This window comes from Parasteatoda tepidariorum, chromosome 10 (genome assembly GCF_043381705.1).
Source record: "Parasteatoda tepidariorum isolate YZ-2023 chromosome 10, CAS_Ptep_4.0, whole genome shotgun sequence".
Lineage (NCBI taxonomy): Eukaryota > Metazoa > Arthropoda > Arachnida > Araneae > Theridiidae > Parasteatoda > Parasteatoda tepidariorum.
Genome location: NC_092213.1, coordinates 39,271,611 through 39,294,740, shown reverse-complemented (window position 1 = coordinate 39,294,740; position 23,130 = coordinate 39,271,611). Strand labels below are relative to the sequence as shown.

General features: G+C 29.4%; 2 protein-coding genes across 4 annotated transcripts in view; one reads left to right on the top strand and one right to left on the bottom strand.

The window, feature by feature from the left end:
• Positions 1 to 573: 573 nt before the first annotated feature.
• LOC107436720 (tubulin polymerization-promoting protein homolog) overlaps positions 574 to 23,130 on the bottom strand; it is a 35,731-nt gene continuing 13,174 nt past the window's right edge. For 2 of the 3 annotated variants that reach the window (XR_011637977.1, XR_011637976.1), the window contains 2 exons: positions 1,396 to 1,528; positions 574 to 782 (listed from right to left, as the gene is read on the bottom strand). Coding sequence is in view for 1 of the 3 variants with exons in the window: in XM_016048517.3 (XP_015904003.1) it covers positions 711 to 782; positions 1,396 to 1,528; positions 3,281 to 3,768 (693 nt within the window). In the remaining 2 variants the exon portion in view is untranslated. Of the gene's footprint in view, positions 783 to 1,395; positions 1,529 to 3,280; positions 3,777 to 5,656; positions 5,748 to 23,130 lie in introns of those variants that run through there. The other variant, XM_016048517.3, reaches the window with a different exon arrangement.
• Positions 14,656 to 23,130, top strand: part of LOC107436728 (repulsive guidance molecule A) — a 58,468-nt gene continuing 49,993 nt past the window's right edge. Inside the window, exon 1 of the mRNA XM_043043335.2 lies at positions 14,656 to 14,955. The gene's annotated coding sequence lies outside the window, so the exon portion shown is untranslated. The remainder of the gene's footprint in view (positions 14,956 to 23,130) is intronic.

Sequence of the window (23,130 nt, the reverse complement as noted above, 5' to 3'; positions counted from 1 at the left end):
TGGTCACCATATGCAGGTTTCACTCTTGCCTACGTATATCTTTAAGGTTCTACATCTCAAAATGGTCAAAGATGGTATAGGCCCATCTTTCAGAGTTTAAATTATTATAACAATTAATCATAAATTTACATTTATCGTGATTTGAAGTTATAAATATGTAATCTTAACCCTAATCAAAATTTCAATTGCAAATACACTACTACTGAACCATAATCCACCATGTAGCTCTGGTTTTTAGGCTTTTATCTTCTGATAGAAGCGCCATGTAATTTCAATCTCAATCTGACGACGTGGATAGCACCTGAGCTGGGATCTCCAAGTATTTTTAACAGGAAACTTAGTTGTCGATTAGATGCCCGCTTGACTGGATTCCAGGGGCTTGAATATTTGGGCTATTGTCCCTGGTTATTGTACTCTACTGTAAGTGAATGATTCTTACAACACATATCACAAAGATTCTGTTATTATGGTAGTGTGTAAAAAGGGTAGTGTTTGTAGGCAAAATTGTAATTTATTAATCTTTGTAAAAATTATATCTTTGAAGAAAGAAATTAATTTAAATGTATATTTTTTTAACTTAGGAATTTATTTGAAATAATCATTATTATAATAAAATAAAAGTTTTCACTTAATAACAATTTGATAATAGTAACACATTTTTACACCCATCATTTTGCTGCTTCTCTTGATATTTGCTTCACTTCTTCGTATCATTCCTTTGGAGGAGATTTGAATAAGGCAGGATTCGTCAGTTTGTCAACAGTTTCCGCAGATACCCCTGCCTGAAATTATTTCAGCAATAAATTGTAATAACTTTAATATTCATGTTTAAATTATTTATATATCGTGGTGGTCAACATTTTATAGCAGATTTTAATACGTGACAAAAAAAATGGAATGGCTTAAAACCACTTTTTATTGTTGTCGGCGAATTCTAATAGAAATGTCTAAGTTGAAGTCACTTCTCTTACCTATCCACTGGAAATGGATCAATGATCAATCAGTTACAGAGGCAACTATAAGTTTCTATCGTGATAGCAATACGAATCGTTCTATAAGAATAGTGCAAACGGAAATTGATTTAATGATTGGAGAATATTGATCTAGTTTAACCTCTGACTTGTGGACATCTTAATTGGTCAGAAAATTACACGTTTCCTCAAATGAATATCCAGATTTCAGATAAATTACCAAATCAGCATAAAATTTAATAAAAGTTATATAGGTATTGTTTACCTGCATTTTTTTTTTTTTTTTAAAAAAGAGACAAAATTACCTAAGTTGGCAGCAATAAATTTCTATCATCACAAAAAAATTTCTCATTAAAAAGCTATACACACTAGGTTTTAGGTAACTTAATTATTTCTCGATGAAGTTAAAATTAATATTACTTACAATGATTCCCGAAACTTTTGGTTTCCCTGCAGCAATCAATCTTCCTTTGATATCTGATAAAGATATGTCTTTTTCCCTGGCCAACATTCGAAGCATTTCAACAAATTCTTTCTCGGACATTTTGTGACCTGGACTAGAAAAAAAAAAGACTTTTTAATAAAATTAAAAATATATAAAGCCATCAGCCTAAAGTTTGGAATAAATTTATTTTTTAAAACAGTCATTTATTGTCCCATGAACTAAAATTTCAAGCTCAAATTATACGAAACTTTCTGCTGTTCCGAACTCTAATTTATCTCTAGAGATGTTCTACCTTAAAAGATGAACTATGGCGAAAGTAATTCAGAGCTTTCACATAGCATTCATTAGTACTTATGTTCTGCAGATATTAGGGAACAAACTTGGCAACTTACAAAGCTCACACTGAATTTTATAGGAGTTATCAAACTCGAAATGAATATTCTCCCAAGTGCTCTACATACTAATTTTCAGAAAAATAATTTTCATTTCAGATGTTTGGCCACGTTAATTTTTAAAGCTACCATAACTTTTAGAAACTACCATTTCTTTTTCAAATAGAGATGACAGATGCACTGTGCAAAGTAAACATCTTGAATAAATGTTGATCAAATTTTCGGATTTTAACATAATAAGACTCTTTCTTGATGGTGCAAAGGCCTAACCTAAATATACTAATTAATAAGTGCAGTAGTTATCTAATTGCTTATATCTCGTTAATGAATATAAAATGTATCAAGGATTCCATTGCGGACATCCTGTAAAATAAAAATATCATTCTAATTTTAAATCTAATTAATTGGTTTAGTAGTTATCTAATCGTTTATATTTCATTAAAGAATACAAAATGTATCAAGGATTCCATTACGGAACATCCTGTAAAATAAAAATAGCATTCTAATTTTAAATCTAATTAATTAGTGTAGTAGTTAACTAATCGTTTATATTTCATTATAGAATACAAAATGTATCAAGGGTTACCATTACGCAACATCCTGTAATAGAAAAATAGCATTCTAATTTTAAATCTAATTAATTAGTGTAGTAGTTAACTAATCGTTTATATTTCATTAAAGAATACAAAATGTATCAAGGATTCCATTACGGAACATACTGTAAAATAAAAATAGCATTCTAATTTTAAATCTAATTAATTAGTGTAGTAGTTAACTAATCGTTTATATTTCATTAAAGAATACAAAATGTATCAAGGGAACATCCTGTAAAATAAAAATAGCATTCTAATTTTAAATCTAATTAATTAGTGTAGTAGTTAACTAATTGTTTATATTTCATTAAAGAATACAAAATGTATCAAGGATTCCATTACGGAACATCCTGTAAAATAAAAATAGAATTCTAATTTTAAATCTAATTAATTAGTGTAGTAGTTAACTAATCGTTTATATTTCATTATAGAATACAAAATGTATCAAGGGTTACCATTACGCAACATCCTGTAAAAGAAAAATAGCATTCTAATTTTAAATCTAATTAATTGGTGTAGTAGTTACCTAATCGTTTATATTTCATTAAAGAATACAAAATGTATCAAGGGTCCCATTACGCAACATCCTGTAAAAGAAAAATAGTATTCTAATTTTAAATCTAATTAATTAGTGTAGTAGTTAACTAATCGTTTATATTTCAATAAAGAATACGAAATGTATCAAGGTTCCATTACGGAATACACTGTAAAATAAAAATACAATTCTAACTTTAAATCAAATTCTAAAATAATGAAAGAAGATTATCTTAATTAGCTGGATGCTGATCCACTTTTGTTAATATGTATGTGTATGCCTAACAGCATATACATAATGTGTGGAGTTCTTTGGTATGATATTTTAAACAAAATGTAACGAACCTAGTAGTTTTCGCATAAATAATAGCCGTGTCGTCTTTTTGAATTTTAGTATGACTGAACAATCCTGCTTGATCAAACCACTTTTCTACGGATCTCAAACTTATCTCTCCTTTTACATCTCCTGCAAATGCTGAATAATAGTCGAACAACTCAAATATGTCTTTGAACTCTCCATCCCGAATTGATTCTCTACTAACTCCCCATAGTTTCTGTAGTAGACTCTCCGTAGGACTTTCTACTCTTTTTGGAATTAATGTCTCTCTTGAAGTGTCTTCTACTTTTGAAGGTTCTGATACCGTTGGAGTTTCTGCTACTTTCGCAGTTTCTGCTACTTTTGGACTCTCCGTTCTTTCCTGTGCCATTTCTCCTTCATCAACGAGGTCCTCCACGTTTTCATCATCAATCAGTTCTTCCTTTTCAGATTCTTCAGCTTGGATGCATAAGCATAAAATATATTTCTTCATAAATTTGGAACACGCTTTCCCCATTGCAACGTCTACAAAATAAAACATCGGAATTAAGTTTTTCAAAGGTACTGGCACGGATGTTTGAATATTTTAGGAGGGGAAAAATCGTAATATGAGACATTCTTCTTAAAATTAAGATAAAAACATAACACCTAAAATGTTCATTGTTCTGACATCTAATGCACATGCTATCGGTTTTCATCTTAAATACATGAAGATTTAATGCTTCACCGTGGCGAGGGGGTGTCACTGGGCGGAATGGGCGAAGTACGTCGAGAGCTTAGCTCCTGGTAGGGCCACCCTAGGCGTGAAGACCATTCCATTATGCCCAGCTAATGCTAGCAGGTGAAACTATGGAGCTAAATCAGTCCTCTACCTTAGGTGCTCCAGGTCACTTTCGGCCTACAGAAGCTGTCACATTTTCCCCTGTACAAACGACCTGGAAGTGCCTTGCTTTTTGAGGGACCTAGAAGCCAGCAGACTTGTTTATCTCGCTTTGCAAGTGGTCACTTGAGGTGTCTCTCGTATGTTCAGGGGCAAAAGACCTTTGGACTTTGCACTAAATGTAGGACTGCTCAGGCTTCGCCCGAGCATATTCTAAACTGTATCGATTTTAAGATCGACGAGGTTTTTTCAAAACCTCATCTGTTTTTAGATTTTCTGGACATTTTTGGACTCATGGATTTGGTCTAATTGGGATGGACCTCTTGGGGATTAGAAACAACAACAACAACAACAGATTTAATGTGCCTTTACTTGGCTCGAAAAATTAACTGGCATGAAGACAATTTAAATAATAATAGTAATAGCACCTAAACATAACATAATAATAATAACATCTAAACACAGATAACGATAACAGCTAAAATTTTGACAACTGCAAATAATGGAGCCGTGGTGGTTCAGGGGATTGAGAGCTCACCTCCCAATGAGGTGTCCCGGGTTTGAATCTCATCGATGGCTGAACGATACGAATTCTGCACCCAGTTCGCACCGACCACAGTGCTAACGTAAAACATCCTCAGTGGTAAACGGATCATGCCGTCAGACTAACTGTGAGAAGTTCTTGTGGTTTTCGTCACCATGTAACTCAAACGTAATTAAGTTCCACCAAGAAGTCCACGAAGGCAAATTTCTACGAATACTTAATCCATTAATTGTCTTGTTTTCTGGATTGGGTTCAAATTTACAAGACTATGGAGTTGAACATCGGTAATCATAAACTCAAGATTGGGTCTACTGTTCAACAGCGATTATAAAATAAAAAATAATAATGAATTATGACAAAAATATTTGTTTTATTTCTCGAGTTTCACCTTGATAAAAATAGTTGACTTCACATATTTTAGATTGGTTACTAAATTGATTGAATATATTTCACTTTGGCGAAAATGATTATTTCACCACGATTTATAAAGTATATTTATCAAATGTTTAGTAGAAACTAATTTACAAACAAAAATCTGTGTGTTTGTAGAAAATAATTTTAGATACCTTCTTTCTTAACGTTTACGTTTCGTAAAAATGTTAAACATAATTTAAAATTATTTTAATAAGCTGCTATCAATAGCGTCAATATTAGTTTAGCGATTTTTTGTTTCGATTACCGTAACCAATAAAACTAAACATAAGGTATCTAAGTTTGTTATCTTTTATCATCTATAATAACTAAAAAAAGAAATTTGAAGTAATTAAAAAGAATCTATGAAAAGAACTTTAAAATAATAAAGAAAACTTCAACTGAATTATAATTCAAGCATATTTTTAAAAACAATTTAAATTAAATTAAAATAAATATTGTTTTGGAAATTAAAATCTTGAAACAATTTAATTATCCTGCATAAGTTTGATAGAGAACTAGATCTCTTTAAATAACTGAATTATTTATTTAATGTATCAAAAAACTTACTTTTTAATAAAATTCCTTAAAAAATAATGTATCAAAATATGAAACAAAGTTTAGTTTTTAGAGTCATTAGCCACTAAATGTTTCAAATTTTAATGTTTACTTAAATCCATCGGAAAAATTTAGGAAGTACAGTGCAAATAAAATATGCTTAGTCCAACAATTTTTTTTTCGAAAACAAAAATGCGAAAAAAATAAATAATAATTACGAGGAAATAAAAATTAAAATTAAAAAAACAATTCTGAAAAATCAGTTCATCTAATTTTATTTCTTCCATTTATATTTTTGTTTTTTACCATTCCTAAAAGTCATGTGACTTCGTATATTTTTCAAAATTAGATGTCGACATGCAATGTCACGCGTGGTTAAATCATAGCATTTGTTTATGCCACGATTCAGTAGCCAATCAAGTTCGACACATACGCGCATGGCACATGACTTTGCTAGCAGGTATCTAATTGAATCTGATTCGAAAAAATTTATTCAACCTGATAATAAACCAAGCCTAATGCCTGCAACGTTAACGCGCCAAGTAGATCCATTGATTAGGCACAACCATGTGGTTGCAGCAATATTCGTCTCGAGTTGCAAGTACCAATTTCAGCATTTCCTCACATATTTCGACGACAAGGATTTTTTATTTCTTTACTTTCTTGTTTCAAATCGCTGATACCCATATGGTAAAACTTTGCTTGTTGCTATATCAGAAGTTAAGTCTCCATAAACTTTTCTATTATGGATACTTGCTAACAATTCTTTCAAATTACAAAGCAATGTTCATGTTCATAGTTGGAAGAAAAAATATTTTAAATTTTTTTAGCCATTGCTGGCACTAATAGTGCTTTAAAAAAAGAAAAAGAGAAAAAACATTATTCAAAATTCCTTAATTTTTATACTACTTAAAGGATCTCTTTTCTTTCAGTTTTCGATAACTCAAATGAATAAGAAATACAAAATGTGTAGAAAATGTATTACATAAAGCATATTTTGAATTAGGTGAAGAATTCCACAATAAATATAATTCATTAATTTTATTGTATGGTGCAGTTGCAGTACAATAGTTTTGATATCAACTTGATGCAGTTGTTATTGCTTTGAATCAAAAAACATATTATGCATCAATAAATTCTCTTTTAAAAAAATTAGGGCATAAAGAAATACATTAATAGTTTCTTCTTTAAGGTTAAAGCATATGAGAAAGCTAGCATTTTTTTATCGATGCACACAGAAATGGCAAAAGTGTGGCCCAGATGGATGTAGCGCCATTCTACGACAAAAAACTTAAATATCAATTGAATTGATGAATTAATGAGTTTATCGTTTTCTTTTATTATTAATTGAATTTATAAAGTTCTTTATAATTGTTTGATCATTTGTTTTATTTTAGTTCTATTTGGATAAGGAACTAAATTTGTTAATTGAGACAAAAATACATATTGCAAAGTAAATTACGATTTATTTTAAATATTTTAATTTCTCATCATTATTTTGTCCTTATGTTTATTTCAATGTCGAATTTTATACGTATTAACAGGGATGGAATGTACTATTAATCTTTTTAAGTTAATGGAAAAATAAATATAGAAAAGCGTTATTAATGTAGATTTTTTTTCCTTTTCTGTGTTATAGTAGAATTTATTATATGAAAGAATAGAAATAGACGTGAGTAAATAGAAACACCAGAGAGAAGAAAAATAAATGAAATTAATTAATTACATAGTTTGATGAACCTAAAATATGCTAGCCAAATTATTACACCACAAAGTAAAAATAAGCATGGATTGATTATTTTCTTTTTCTTTTTAGATCAGAGCAAATACAACATCAAAAGTCACCGAAATAAAAAATAGTGTATTTTATTGTTTGGCGGCGACTTCAAACATTGATTGAATTTCATAGATTAATAGATATCAATCGCTGAAATATATACAATATCAAATTAAAACTTGTTTTAAATTTCAATGTTATAAAAACATTCTTTTATCGTTGATTTTATTTGTGCGCCTTTTTATACAGTTCAATAGATACTTTTCTGAAAGTCGGACACAAGAAAATTCAAATTTTTTTTCTCGTTTTGTTTAATTTTTATGAGTTTAAAAAGTAAATAAAATAAATAACAGGCGAAGGTCTCCATTTCAGCGAAGGTCCCCATTCCATTCCATTCAAATTTCAAAAATGAAATGCTTTTTTTAAGCATTTTCTTTATTTGAAACTGTAAAAAAAATATGTCTATTTATCAAAATGTTTGATTTCGTCGCTGATTACGCGATATCGCATGATAAAATTCTTTCTGATAGTTGGTGTCAATAAAACAGATCGTGGTAGCAAAGATGCATATATCATGCAACTAATTTTTGCAGGAAATATATTCTCTCATGACAATTTGTTTAGAACTTATTTTAAAATTTAAAAAGTAAGGAGGATACGAAAATTTAATTTTATCTCTGTACATTACCTCTCTTTAATGATAAATATAGCATAACCACCTGCACTCGGCAAGCAGCGAACAGTAGTGAAACACAGTATCATATAATTGCGAGAAATCGTAAAGAAATCTCTTTTCTTTTCGTAACTTTTTTAATTTTATAATTTATTTTCTTTACATTTTTTGCTAAAAATTGTTTATTAAACAGTTAATTCACATTAACCGAGTCATAAGTTTTTATAATAATAATAATAATTATTATAATTATTTAATTTTGGTTCTCAGTATAAAAATGTATTCAGATCAATATATTGTAAAAATTTTATTTTATGCCGGTTATTTTTATCTATAACGTGAAATTAGTATTAAAATGAAAATTTAAAAGCGATATTTTCAAAGCAGTTTAAAAAGGCATAAATAATTTTATTTTTATCATATATAACGTAAAACGTAGGGCACATCACTTTTGAAAGACGTGAAAATTTATTTCAGATGATAATAGAAGTTCATTATGAAAGAAGCATATACTAAGTTTCTTGTTTTAGGTATAACAAAAGCAAAATTATTCTCTTATTTTAAATTTCCTTAAAAATTTAGTTTCTAACATTTTTATTTTATGTCATTATTATTTTTTTTTTTCCTTTTAGTTTTAAATTTGTAAGTTCATGTTGAAAATTTGATTGAAGATAAATTTTGTGTGCACCATTTCAGCAAAAATTGCATCCTGTACTGGTATCAAGCAAATAAACTCAAATTGAAATTTAAGCACTCAAGCTGGTCGGTAAGAGATCAAAATTTTGACTGATGATACAATACCTTTAAGCAAGACAAATTCTATTAGTATATCAGGAACAAATGAAACTTGTACTGTCGTCCAGCACAGAGCCCTTGTTAAAATTTAAGCACTCTAGCTAGAAGGACGATGATTGAAATTTTGATGGACGATAAATTCTGTTTGTCGATAATATGGTGATTATTTGTGATTTAAAAATTAGAAAATATTCAAAACTTACATTGCCATCCAGCACAAATCTCCAGTTAACTGATTGGTAGGCCACTGGGCCAATGTCCAAGAGTTCGTGGGTTCGATCCCAGCCGATCGAAGACTCGACTGGGATCTGGTGACTAATGCACGTTAAATCTATCGAGTCGCAAAGTTCTCCATGTTCCCATAGCAAATCAATACCTCTGGGGGGGGCGGGATAGCCTGGTCGGTAGGGCGCTGGGCCCATATCCAAGAGGTCGTGGGTTCGATCCTCGCCGGCCGAAGACTCCCCGTGTAGTAAATGGTGACTGATGCACGTTAAATCTGTCGAGTCTCAAAGTCCTCCATGTTCCCACAACAAATCAATACCTNAATATAAATTAAATTGAGAGATTTTTGCAATTTCGTGTAATATACACTAGAATTTGCACTTTTACGTAGAATTCATAACACACTAGAATTCATATACTAGAATTTGAACTTTTACGTAGAATTCATCACGTTCGTGAAACATTCATTCGTTTAAATATAAATTAAATTGAGAGATTTTTGCAATTTCGTGTAATATACACTAGAATTTGCACTTTTACGTAGAATTCATAACACACTAGAATTCATATACTAGAATTTGAACTTTTACGTAGAATTCATCACGTTCGTGAAACATTCATTCGTTTAAATATAAATTAAATTGAGAGATTTTTGCAATTTCGTGTAATATACACTAGAATTTGCACTTTTACGTAGAATTCATAACACACTAGAATTCATATACTAGAATTTGAACTTTTACGTAGAATTCATCACGTTCGTGAAACATTCATTCGTTTAAATATAAATTAAATTGAGAGATTTTTGCAATTTCGTGTAATATACACTAGAATTTGCACTTTTACGTAGAATTCATAACACACTAGAATTCATATACTAGAATTTGAACTTTTACGTAGAATTCATCACGTTCGTGAAACATTCATTCGTTTAAATATAAATTAAATTGAGAGATTTTTGCAATTTCGTGTAATATACACTAGAATTTGCACTTTTACGTAGAATTCATAACACACTAGAATTCATATACTAGAATTTGAACTTTTACGTAGAATTCATCACGTTCGTGAAACATTCATTCGTTTAAATATAAATTAAATTGAGAGATTTTTGCAATTTCGTGTAATATACACTAGAATTTGCACTTTTACGTAGAATTCATAACACACTAGAATTCATATACTAGAATTTGAACTTTTACGTAGAATTCATCACGTTCGTGAAACATTCATTCGTTTAAATATAAATTAAATTGAGAGATTTTTGCAATTTCGTGTAATATACACTAGAATTTGCACTTTTACGTAGAATTCATAACACACTAGAATTCATATACTAGAATTTGAACTTTTACGTAGAATTCATCACGTTCGTGAAACATTCATTCGTTAAAATATAAATTAAATTGAGAGATTTTTGCAATTTCGTATAATATACACTAGAATTTGCACTTTTACGTAGAATTCATAACACACTAGAATTCATATACTAGAATTTGAACTTTTACGTAGAATTCATCACGTTCGTGAAACATTCATTCGTTAAAATATAAATTAAATTGAGAGATTTTTGCAATTTTGTATAATATACACTAGAATTTGCACTTTTACGTAGAATTCATGACACACTAGAATTTTGAGATATTTTTCAATTTCTTACAGTATCCATCACTTTCACGCTCATAAGTTAAAATATCAATCAAGTTGACAGATTTTGCACTTTCTCGCAGTATCCAGTACGTTTACGTACATAAGATAAAACATCAATTAAGTACAAAAATTATGCACTTTCACATTGTAGTATAAGTTGACGCCAGTCATTTATTAGTAGTACAAATGAACGGAATGCACTAAGACATTTTCCCATAACCGTAATTAAACAGGCAACAGAAATACCCATTTGAATATACACTGATTTTTTTTTTTCGTGTTACAGCATTGTTCATAGGAGGGCAGAGGGTAAATTGCTTTTTTTCCCTTAATAAACGCAGGGACGGATGTGTTAATCCATTGTATTTGATAAATTATGTAACGACTTGGCAGGTGTTACCGAGAAATCTTGACACCTACTTGCAATACATCAAGATAAGAATCCTACAGTATGTACTCCTACTCCACCCAACCTATTCCGGATCTCCCTCTTAAAAATGTAATTTCAGCTCTACCTAGTGTAGACTATCACATAACATATTCTTCTCACGACTAAATTCCTGAATTATGAGATAGTTTACATATTGATCATTCTTAGTGAAAAAGGCATTGAGTATTCTTCTTTGAACGAGGAAAAAAAATTCGAAAAGGAGCATTTACGATGTCTAAAAATTAGGGTTGTACCATAGAAAGAGTTCTATGACGACATTTATTCTCCAAAAAAAAAAAAAATTCTTATTTTAGTTGAGATGTTTTTTCTTTGCAAAATTAGCCCACTAATGTTCGGCGTTATTCATTAAAGTATACACCTTTATCGTAGATACACTTTTGCTTTTTAAGCAAACCAGTGAATTAAAGCTCTGGCAAACGAGAATCAATAAATTCTTAAAAGACCAGTTTTCACAGCACAGTCGGTATTATTCGGAGTTCCTATTAAAAAAATTGTGTGTAATTAGGTAGTTAATAGGAGGTAGATGATGAAGAAGTTAAAATACTAATTCTTGTAGTTTTGTTACAGTTTTTCAAGCAGTGTGTGGTCTAGCATTGTCACGCAATAAGTTAGAAATTGATTTGTTATTGATTGATTGATTGTTGTTTGCCTCATTTAATCCAGGTAGTAACAGTATGATAGTAACAGTGGCTTATTGGAGAGCCCTATTTCGTACCATCATATTGTTGCTTGATAGTTTACTATTATTAAATATCTTTGTTATCAAAAATTGGCCTCTTTATTCAATACAACCATTCGCCATTGAATCAACAAAGGTTAAAGTTAACTGTATGAAATTTGGTAATTTAATTTGATACCGTCTGTTACGTTACCGGTCAGCACTATAGTTAAATACATTATTAACCATATATATATTTTTTTTTCTAATTAAAAGTATTTTTTAATCATAAGAAATAGTCAAACAGTAACTTAAAAAATCTGTTAGATTATTAGAATTATATTTCTACCAAAATATAAAATCAAAAAAAAAAAAGTAAAAAANAAAAAAAAAAAAAAAAAAAAAAAAAAAAAAAAAAAATAGACATTTATTTATTTATTTTTTATTTATTCGAGTTCAGAAATTTATCAATAATTGATTTTTTAAATTAAAGACATTTCATTGATGAATAACTGTTTCTCTTCAATCTAAATAACCACAAATAAGTGCAAAATTATTATTTGTAAGTGAGCCGTGTTAGGAAGATTTTACCTTTAACACAGAAAAAGACATAGGTGTTTCATGCTGTTTTTTATAAGCATAAATTAGTAAAATGTCAAACATAATATTTTTCACTTATTTTGTCCTAAATTAAAACAAAGTAATGAAAAAGTATAAAAAATATGTTTCATAAAAATTCTGTGTCAAAAGGTTAATCTATCTACAATTAATAAGTTCCGAATAAAATTCATACTTCATAGTAGTGTGAAGTATGAGTAACGGGTTAGTATTCCATTTTCAACAAAATTAAACTTTACAAATTCTGATATTTTTTAGACAGGTGTCCATATACGTAAACAAAAAAGCAGATAAATAAATTTGCCAGACAAGTTTATATTCTGATACAATCAGGTAAAAAAAAATTAGATTTTTTTTGTTGTTGCCAAACTTGAAAAAATGAATTTAAAAAATCGGGAATTCTTTTATTTAAATTAGAGTTTTTTTTAAATTTTATTTATTTTTATCTATCTTTCTTTTATTTATATTTTCAATTCAGAGTAATCAAAGCTCTGATAAAATATATCAATGTTTAATGCTTTTTAAAAAAAATATTTAATTAAAGTACTCGATATTTTTTTAGCAGAAAAGATTATTTATATAATTATTAAGAACTAATCACTGAAAAAAAATAATTTTAATTGTTTCTATGGAAGCTCAAAACTTTCATGAATCATGAAGCCCCCTATTTGTTTTTGACATATCAAATGAAAAGTAAATTAAATTAGACCATAAAAAAAACATTGAAAAAATCAATTATTTTAAATTATTTAAAAACACAATTATTAAAAACAGAATCATTATTTAAAAACACAAAATACATGTTTAATAAGTTTTATAAGTATTTCTAATTAAATTTAAATAAACATAAAATTAAATTGGTGTAATTAAAATCGGTTTATTAAATAGCAAATTATTTCACATACATCTGATGAAAGGCTCCTTAACTTTAATCACCATTTCGCTCATGGACTGCAATAGTGGCGCAACTCAAAAAACACATGTTTTTGGACTAAAAACAGGTGTAAATGTGAAAATACGCATTCTTTTCAGCAGCAATACTAGCACAACTATAATTCAACTTGAAGGTAATATTCGTTTAAGCAAACTGAAGCATTTCTTATGCATTTTCCTTAGCAATGAAAACTTGAAACCCATTTATCTCAAAACAAGATTTTTTTTAGTTGTGCCGCTATTGCAGCCATGAGCGATTTAGACTTTTATTACTGTTTAACCTACTTTGAATAATAATTAAAATTCGAATAATAATTTACATGTATTACACGATATCCTTATTTCTTTTCATTAAACTTTCAGTATCAAATCACGCATTAAAAATATCGCATCTTTAAGAGTATATTTATAAACTATTCTGAATAAAAAAATTTTTGACTGTATATATATATAGATATATATATTCCGATTTAAATCCTAATTTAAATCACAATCAAGCAGATCAAACCCTGAGTACAAAATAATAATAATTATATACTTTTTATTTTTTTAAGGACATTACTTCGGGCTAAAGAATCATTTCGAACCAATAATTCACTATCGTTTTTTCAGTTTTCGTTTGTTTTTAATTGTAATTCTCGTTTTCTTTTTACAAGCTTTCAACAATTACATTTCATTTAAGTTATATTGATATAAAATTTTAATTGATAAACTTTTCAAAATAAATTATCGTTATCATTTTTTGATTAGCTTTTTAAATTGTTTATTTCTTTTCGTCAAATTTTACGAATTGAATTCTAATTTATACATTATTCTAAATGAGTCATTTTTTTAAAATTTAAATCCTATATCGATTTAATTTCATCCCTTATTCAAAGAAAATTTATTTTAAATCATTCCATTTTTAAATAAGTATTGTATTTCTTTCTAAACAGCTATTAAATTGTTCCATAGTTTCTTTGAATAAAAAATAACAACTACCCACACTGCCATTTCATCGCCAATTTTCAGCTAGCTTTTTAATGCCCACAAGTATTAAACTCTGCAAACAAATAGGGGTTTCTTAGAAAGGGGTTCGGGCAAATAAACAGGACCCACCAGCTGGGATTGCACTTTTTATTTGTTATATTTTTGCCTTCTTAAAACTTCCCATGAAAAACGATTTATAATCCTTTTCATATTTGCCCTGCAAATACGAAATTTTGGAGGCAATATGGCTACCCATTGTCAAAGCCACGACTTGGTGGACAGAAAAAAGTTCTATTTTATTAAACTGATCCCCATTCGAATAAAGTTGTTGAAAGGGGTGTGTGGAAGGATTTATTGTCTAGGTGCTGATGGTAGTAGAGAGTGGTGCAGATATATAGATATTTTTTTATTTTTTATTGTTGAGATTGCCGCTGATATCACATCAGTTTAGTGTCGAATGACTTGCGCAGCGGATGCTTGTTTGGTGGGCTCCGTCATATGTATTTTTCGTCAAGAGTTGGCTTTAATGTGATAAAAAGGTGGCAGGTCTTACACCCATTAGGTGAGTAATTATTTTTTACTTATATGTTATTATAAATATTTAAAAATAATAAATTTTGATTTCTTTTCAACATTTTTCTGGAAGACATTGAATTGAATATTTCATTTGATACATCTAAACGAACTTAAACTTCACAATTAGGCAAATAATAGTTCAAATTTAAATCAGTAAATTTTAAAATTCAAACTGGCAAACTGAACAGTTCAAATGAAACGCAACAATTCAAATAGGCATACTAAACGATTCAAATAAATTAAAAAATTCAAATAGGGAAACTTGACAACTGAAACAGTTAAATCTGATATTTCAAATAATCAAACTTAATTTTACAAAGCTACTACTATTTTACACTATTTTACTTAGCTTACAAGAATACTGTAAAATAATTTGTGTCCTTAATAGTATTTATTCTGAACAGGATGAACACTTTGAGGAAATCTCTTTCCACACACGTTTTCAAGAAGGCAAAATTAACAATTCAAATAGGAAAGTTTAAAAATTTAATTAGGTAAACTTGACATCGGAAACAGCTAAATTTTAATTTAGGCAAACTTCATTTTAAATTCACCATTTTATACATCATGAATTTCACACAGTTTACAAGAATCTGATAAATAAATTGAGTTCTAAAAAATCTTCAGTTGGGACAGATAAAAGTTTCAGCGTTAGTCACAATTTTTAAATTGCAATGGTAGAAAAATGTAGTTAATTACATTAAATTTATCATGTAGTTATAATAAGTAAATTTATCTAATGTTGCCTTCCATTTTTTAAGTTTTTATTCTAGACAAAAATTCATACATTTATATATATATATATTTTTTAAAGTATTGGTTACCACTTTAGTTTTCGAATAAAAAAATACAGATATTTGTATAATTTATCTCTTTTGCCAGTTTCTGACTTTTACGACAGTTAAAAAATAATTTTCTTAGTGATAGCAACGTTAGCGTTTCGACATATTAAATCTTGAAGTTTCAAATAAATATTTTAAACTATCAAAAGGAATCAATTGCAAAAAAAAAGAAAAAATATTGACTGATTATGCTTATCGATGACTTAATAGTTTTGTTTTTAGAAAATTCTTCCAAACTTAATTTTTGTTTTATTACCACTTCGTAAAATCTTTTTTTTAACCTTTTTGGTAGGTATGTTTTTGTGATCACGAATATTTTGTTTTGGTTGATAAAATTTCGGAAATCAAAACATTGATAGAATGAAATTAACCCTTTGCAGAATGATAACATTGATTTTATATTTTTGACTCTATCTATGAATGAAATTAACCCTTTGCATTGCGAGTGCTTTAAAATGCAGTATGATTTTTTTTCCCCTCGGTTTGTAAACGTTTTAAAAAAAATTTAAAAAGTCTCCAGAGAATACTTTGTATATATTGTATATTTATAAAAATATATTAAATGAAATTGTGCTTTAAAATGAAACAATCTTATAATTCTAAAGATTTGATCGATTGTTTTGACTTGAAAAATGTATCTTCGGGAAAAATACTAAATATTGAAATGACAGTAAGGTCAAGTAATTCCGGTCACTAGCAGCTGATGATATAAAGTTCGAATTTACTTTTCTGGCTCATAAACCTGCAGTTGTTTCATTTCGATCTTTTGCACTCCAAGTACTTTAAAATGTTGCCTGAACTAATTAATTAAATATGTAAAATAGTATTTTTTATATAATGTTTAAAAATTCTGAAAATAAAGTAGTTACCTGGAACCTGTCTAAATAAAAAATAAAAAAATGTCTAAATATATATAGTTTTAAGACTGATAAATTTAATTCCTAAAATTAAAAAGAAATTCAAATATTTAAATTTTCTATCAGCCTCATAAAATATTTGTCACCATTTTCAGTATTTCGTGGTTGTTGTCACGCTAAGTACTCACCTTATTTGAAAACGAAATAAATAATACTAGTGGGCTGCGCCCCCTGCTCGCTAACGCTCGCCAACCCCCGAAAATTTCTACGCAATCTTATATGGTTTGTCTCGCAAACCAAGCTCGCTTCGCTCGCTACTAACTTAGGTACATTTAATTCATGACATGTAATTCATAAAACCTATTAGAAATGTGCTATAATATAAAATCTTAAGATAAAATTTCTAAGACTGATATCTCTTTAAGAAGGTTAAAATTTTGGCTATAAATAAGTGAATTAAAACAAATAAATTCGTGATATAAATCAAAAATCGTCAAATAAATTCGTGAACAAAAGCGCTTTCGACAAAATACTAAAATAGAGATCTGTCGACAAAGACAACTCACTTCTGCCTAGCTTATGCTCTCTCTGGTTATTTCAGTTTCCGTTTTTAAAAGCGCTATATGTTGAGCCATCTCAGCTAAATTTGGCATGTGACATTTTTAGTAGCAATCATTGGTAGATTTTCTATCGTTGCCATTCGGTGAGTTGTAATGAGGCTTTTTTTTATCGCCGTGTAAGAGAAATATATATATAGATTATATGATGCTTAGCGGTAGCAGGTTAAATCAAATTTATTAAACTGAATATATCAGGACATCGTTTCTGATTTTTAAAGGAAAAAAAAAAAAAAACTGGGAGGGCTATTCAAATATATTACGTAAGAACGTAAGCACCTAACGGATATGTGATTTGCTTATTTTTCCTGATAAAGGGGAAGGAGGGGTATGGACAATGCTTACGTAAAACATTAAAATCCACTTATTTTAAAATTTCCTTAAAAATCTAAATAGAAAATTTTTGAAATGCATATGGTAAAATTTAAAATGTGGAATAAAATGTTAAATTTGCTGAACGAGAAAATTTCTTAAAAGAGTTTCAGAGATTCAAAACGAGCGCAAAAGATTCAAAAAATAAGATCAAAAAGTAAAAAAACTCTACTCAAAATTTTACAAAACGAATTAACTATTTGTTCAATGCAAAACTACATATTTTGATTTGAATCAAATCCTGGAAACTAGATAACTATAGTAAAAGTCAAAGCAAAAATCGGGAGAAGGGGGTTCGAGATTTTCTTATGAAAGCGGGGGAGGAATGTTGGGATATGTTTTCTTTTGCTGACAAGGACAAGAGTCCAAAATCGCCTAAAATCAATGCCTCTGGTATAAAAACTTTTTTTTTCCAGGTGGCTACCAATTTTTACGAACATCTCGGAAAATATTTGTAAGGGATACTAAAGCTTATGTATCAAAATACCGATGAGTTTAAAAATTAACAAGATTCAAAAATCGGAGCAGAATTTCGAAAACTTGAGGAGTATCCCTCCGCAGATGTTATGTTTACGAGACAATGAGTGAATAGGCTTGACATCCTAGGGAGTTTTGTTATTGAGATTTGTATTTAAATGAGCACGTGAGGAAATTAATATCGCGACATAAAAGTGTAATGATTACCGTCTTTTGAGTGTTATTTTCAGTGTTTTTTTTTATGACTTCAACTTTGAAGTTAAATTATTTTATTACAAATTGAATAGTAAAAAGCTCAAGTCGAATTGTAAATTGTACAAGTACAATAGCATCTCTTACAATAAAGATTGTCTTCGGGAATAGTTTACATCTCTTAAGATTTTTTTTTTAAAACATATTTTAAGAAACTGATAGGGTATTATCTTAAGGTATGACAGTTAATAAAAATGAATGTAATTTGCTTTCAATCAATTTTTTGAACAACTAAACCTACATAACACGTTATTATTATCATAACCTATTATTAGGTCTACCGGAAAATTCTGTTCTCGGATAAACACGCCCCATTATGCAAGCATGCAAAAGGTGCCTTTATAAAAAATAGTGGTTGGACATTTACCCTTAAATGTATAAATCAGATGTACCGCTTAATTCTGTCAGATATTTTCGTTACATGTTTGAATATGTATGCACATGCTCTTTTGCACCATATACTGACTGCTGTGTCACACTTTAAGCTAGAAGATTACCATTCAGTTAAAAACCTAACCACTTTCTTTAATAAAAGAACATTTTGCATTTGTGTCAAATGAGGTGTGCCCTTTCACGAACAGAACTGTCTAGTAGACCTAATAGTTATTAAAAAAATGCATATTAAATTGTATTTTACAGCCATGCATGTAATAGTAATTTCTATGAAAATATATTCGCTGTTTAAATTTAAAGTTAACTAAGAATTCATTTTATTTCATTTATATCTTTCATCGTTTCAAGGTCTGTGCAAACACCAGGATCTGTTAAGATTGAAACAGCTAGGAAAAAATGAAAAAGTGGTTGATGTTTTGCAATTACTGAAAAATATTTGTCAGTTGGAGAAAATACGCCGAAATAAAGCTGGAAAATTTAACAAAACTAATATTAAAGTGAAATTAAAAGAAAAAAAAAGAAAAAAATAGTGGATCTTTTTAAATATTTGTTATCATTGTATAATTTTTTTTAAGCCGAAGCAAACCTGCTAAATTTAATTTGGTACGATGGGGAAATCTTTCGTGAAAGCCTTTGAAAAAGTAAAAATAGTAAATATTTCGAATCGTATAGTTATATAAAAGCAAAATTTTACAGTGCCAGTTTTTTTTCCTTTCTTTCTTTTCTTCAAACGACTTTAAATTTTATTAATTGGTCCCACAAAAATTCTTTTAATCAATTGGTTAAACCGATTATTAAATCTTCGATTGTTTCGAATGAGCGAAGATAATTCATAAGTGAGCGAATATATTATATTATATCTTCCCAAATGCAACACCCCCTTGCAAAACTTGGCTTTCACTACCACGTGCTTATTTCAAGTTTCTCAAATTGCGACAAATATAAACAATTATAACAAATATAATCAATTTAAATAATAAATATTTTATGATTCAGACAGTTATGTCGAAAAAGACATTAAAATTGATAAATAGTTAAAATATTTATATAGTGGCTAAACTTTTCTTAATTATGCCAGATTATTCCACATGGATAAAAAAAATTAAAATCAATGAATAATTATCAAATTTTACATCATTTTTATGGGCCCAAAAATATATCGTTGGAGTAATTTTATAAACAATAAATATATCACAAAAGCTTTTCATTTTATCAAAACTGTGTGTTTTCATGACGTTGACATTTTTCATAATTAGCATAGAGGACGAAAGCAGAACTCAACAGTCAATAATAACTGTTGAATACTCGTAACAACTGTTTAAAATAGTATATATTATTTGCTAAAAAGCTTTATTCCTTCTACAGAGAGAGTTCTAGAATAACAAGCCTTAAATGACATTACAATGACCATTTTGACCTTTTTGAATGAACTTCATCTCTTTTTTTTAAAATGATGAGTGTTTCCTTTTAATTTAAATTTTATGGTAATTTAAGACCGAATTGTCTTTCATTTTATCATAAGTTTGAGACGGCTGGATCCATGGCATGCGCGATTATCTAGTATATCTATGCAAACGAAAGAAAATTTGCAAGGAAAGTACGAACATATTTTAACAGCTCAAACAATGAATTTTTACGACCTTCAATTTGCTTATATTACGAATACTTAAACATCGCTCTTTTTTTAAATTTTTTTTATCAACACAAAACACGAGAACTTTTAGAACGCCCTTACTGTCTACAAGCTAACGCCCTCGCCTACGCAGTCATAAATTCATAAATTAGTTTTTAGGCTTAGTTAATATTGAACAAGACAAAGAAATTCAATAAATGTCCTCCAATGTAAGAAAACCGAAAAATACAATATAATGTTTTCATTACATTCATTTATTGTCTAAACTGAACAGGGCTGAAAAGGAGTAAAAACTGGAACAAAATACATTTCATTTCGAGAAACGTTATATTTCTGTAACTAACGAGATTTTTTCTTACAATTATAGCATATATATCAGCATTGTCACGACAGCCATTTGTGAGCCTGGGCCTTCCTCAGAAGCTTTTCCCATTCTGCCCTTCTCCCAGCAATTGATTTCCAACTCTTTACATTTAGGACGGCAAAATCCTCATCCACACAGCCTTTCCTTCTCTTTTGAGCCTTTTATTGTTTGTTGCATTAAAGACTCTTAATGCTGTTCGTCCTGGGCTCATTCTCACTACATGCCCGGCCCATCTCATTCTACTTAGTTTAATAGTATTAATGATATCATCACTATTAAAGATCTTATATATTTCAAAAGTATATCTTTTTCTCCAGTTGTTGTTATCGAGGATAGCACCAAAGATGGTTCGTAGGACCTTCCTTTCGAAGGTTGCTAATAACTTCTCTCCCCTTTTTGTTAAAGTCCATGTCTCTGAAGCATAAGTCAAAACTGACTTGATTAATAATTTATAAAGTAAAATCTTCGTCTTTCTTTTTATACCATGTATATAAAACTGCTTTTTATCCAAGAAAAAGTCGATATTTTTGAATAGTTTGGAAGAAGAAAAAAAAGAATATGCTTACTACTCCTTAAAACTAGTTAAACTGAAATGGTTTTACTACCAGTTTTTCCTCTTTTTCGTCTTGCTTTCACCCATGAAACTGAACCTCATCAGTGTTCGTACAGCCATTGACCATTGTAACACATTTATGATTAAAATAGCATGTTATAGGAGCTTCTACCTAGTGATAGTGAAATGGTGAGGTTTGTATTGGCATTGCAAGAAGACATTTCATTTATATTTAGTTTACTCATCAGAACAAGTAATGAAGAGTAGTAAATCTTGTCTTTGTATTTTTTAATTTTTAAAACGTAACGGTAGTTAAAATAATTTGAAATCAAATTTATTAAAACAAGAATCGAGTTTGGATGCATAAAAATAACTAAGTCAACTAAATCATCATGGTGTCTGAAAATCTTTTAATTCAACCAGATAAATAAAAATACTGAAAAAAGTTTCCCATCACAATGAATGTCTTTGAAAAAAGGAACTGTCCTAAATATATGAGTCCCGCAGTGGACTGATCGTTAAGACACGATTCCCAGCAGATCACCGAAGTCAAGCATCACTGGCTGCGGTCAGTGTGCGGGTGGGTGACCACTTGGATCAGTCTGCGTAGGGACCGAGGGTGTGCGCTATTGATCCTCGTTAAACTGTGCTACCGTAAAGTGCTCGACTTCACGCGCAGGTCGTCGGGCTACCGAAGCGGGGGTGCCATCCCCTCCGCAGAGGATCAAAATTGTGATGGCATGTCTTCGGATCATCCTCCGGGATGTTTCCCAGACCGTCGCCAATAAGCCCATTGTGTAGCTCTAGTGCGACGTAAATTAACAACAACAACAACAAATATATGACGCTGGGCGTTAACCGGTTAATTAATTGTACAAATAAAATCTTCCGGAAAATCTCAAAAAGTTGGCAGGTATGAAATAGAACAAATCAGATTCGTTTAAACAATTTTTACAGGGTTGCCAATTACTACGCCTTTTGCAAAATATATATTATTGAGTGGTAGACAAATAAAAACGTACAGGTTACAGAATTTTCGATAATTTTGCCAACATTTTAAAATCTTCTCCACTAGAGAGATGAAACAGAGTAACTTTTTATGTAAGCTTTCGAATCATTTACAAGTAATGGTGCAAAAAATAACTCTAATTCTAATTTTTTTTAAAAAGAATAATACATTAAAGCATTGATTCGGCTACCACTAGAAGAAATTTTTCCGGAAAGTGTAGAAAATTGGCAGGCCTGTTCTTAAAAATTAAGAGATGAAGTAATGACCAATTATAATGAAATTTTATCTTGCGACAATTACTAAAAAGTGAAACAATTTAACTATCACATTTCCTAGGTTTTAAAAAGAAATACAAGCACAAACATTTAAAAAGTGGTAGCAAAACTACTTCATTTTCGTTCTGTTTTCCAAAGAAATTATCCATTCGTGATTACTACAAACATAAATGATTCAATATATATACAATTCAGAACTACAATCGTTCGGCGTAATTTTTCATTTTTATTGGAAATATGGGTGAAAGCCCTTATATAGCAAGACGGAAAAGAGAAAAACCTGGTACGTAAAACATTTCATTCCAGCATTTTTTTCGAAAAAAATCAAATATCTGTAACTATCAAGATTTTTCTTATAATTCTGGCATATATATAAAACTGCTTCTTTTCTAAGATAAAGTAGATATTGTTGAAAAATTTAAAAAAAGAATAAGTAAACTCCTCCCCAAAACTAGCTATAACTGAAATGGTTTTACTACCAGCCTTTCCTCTTTTCCGTCTCGCTTTCACCCCTGTT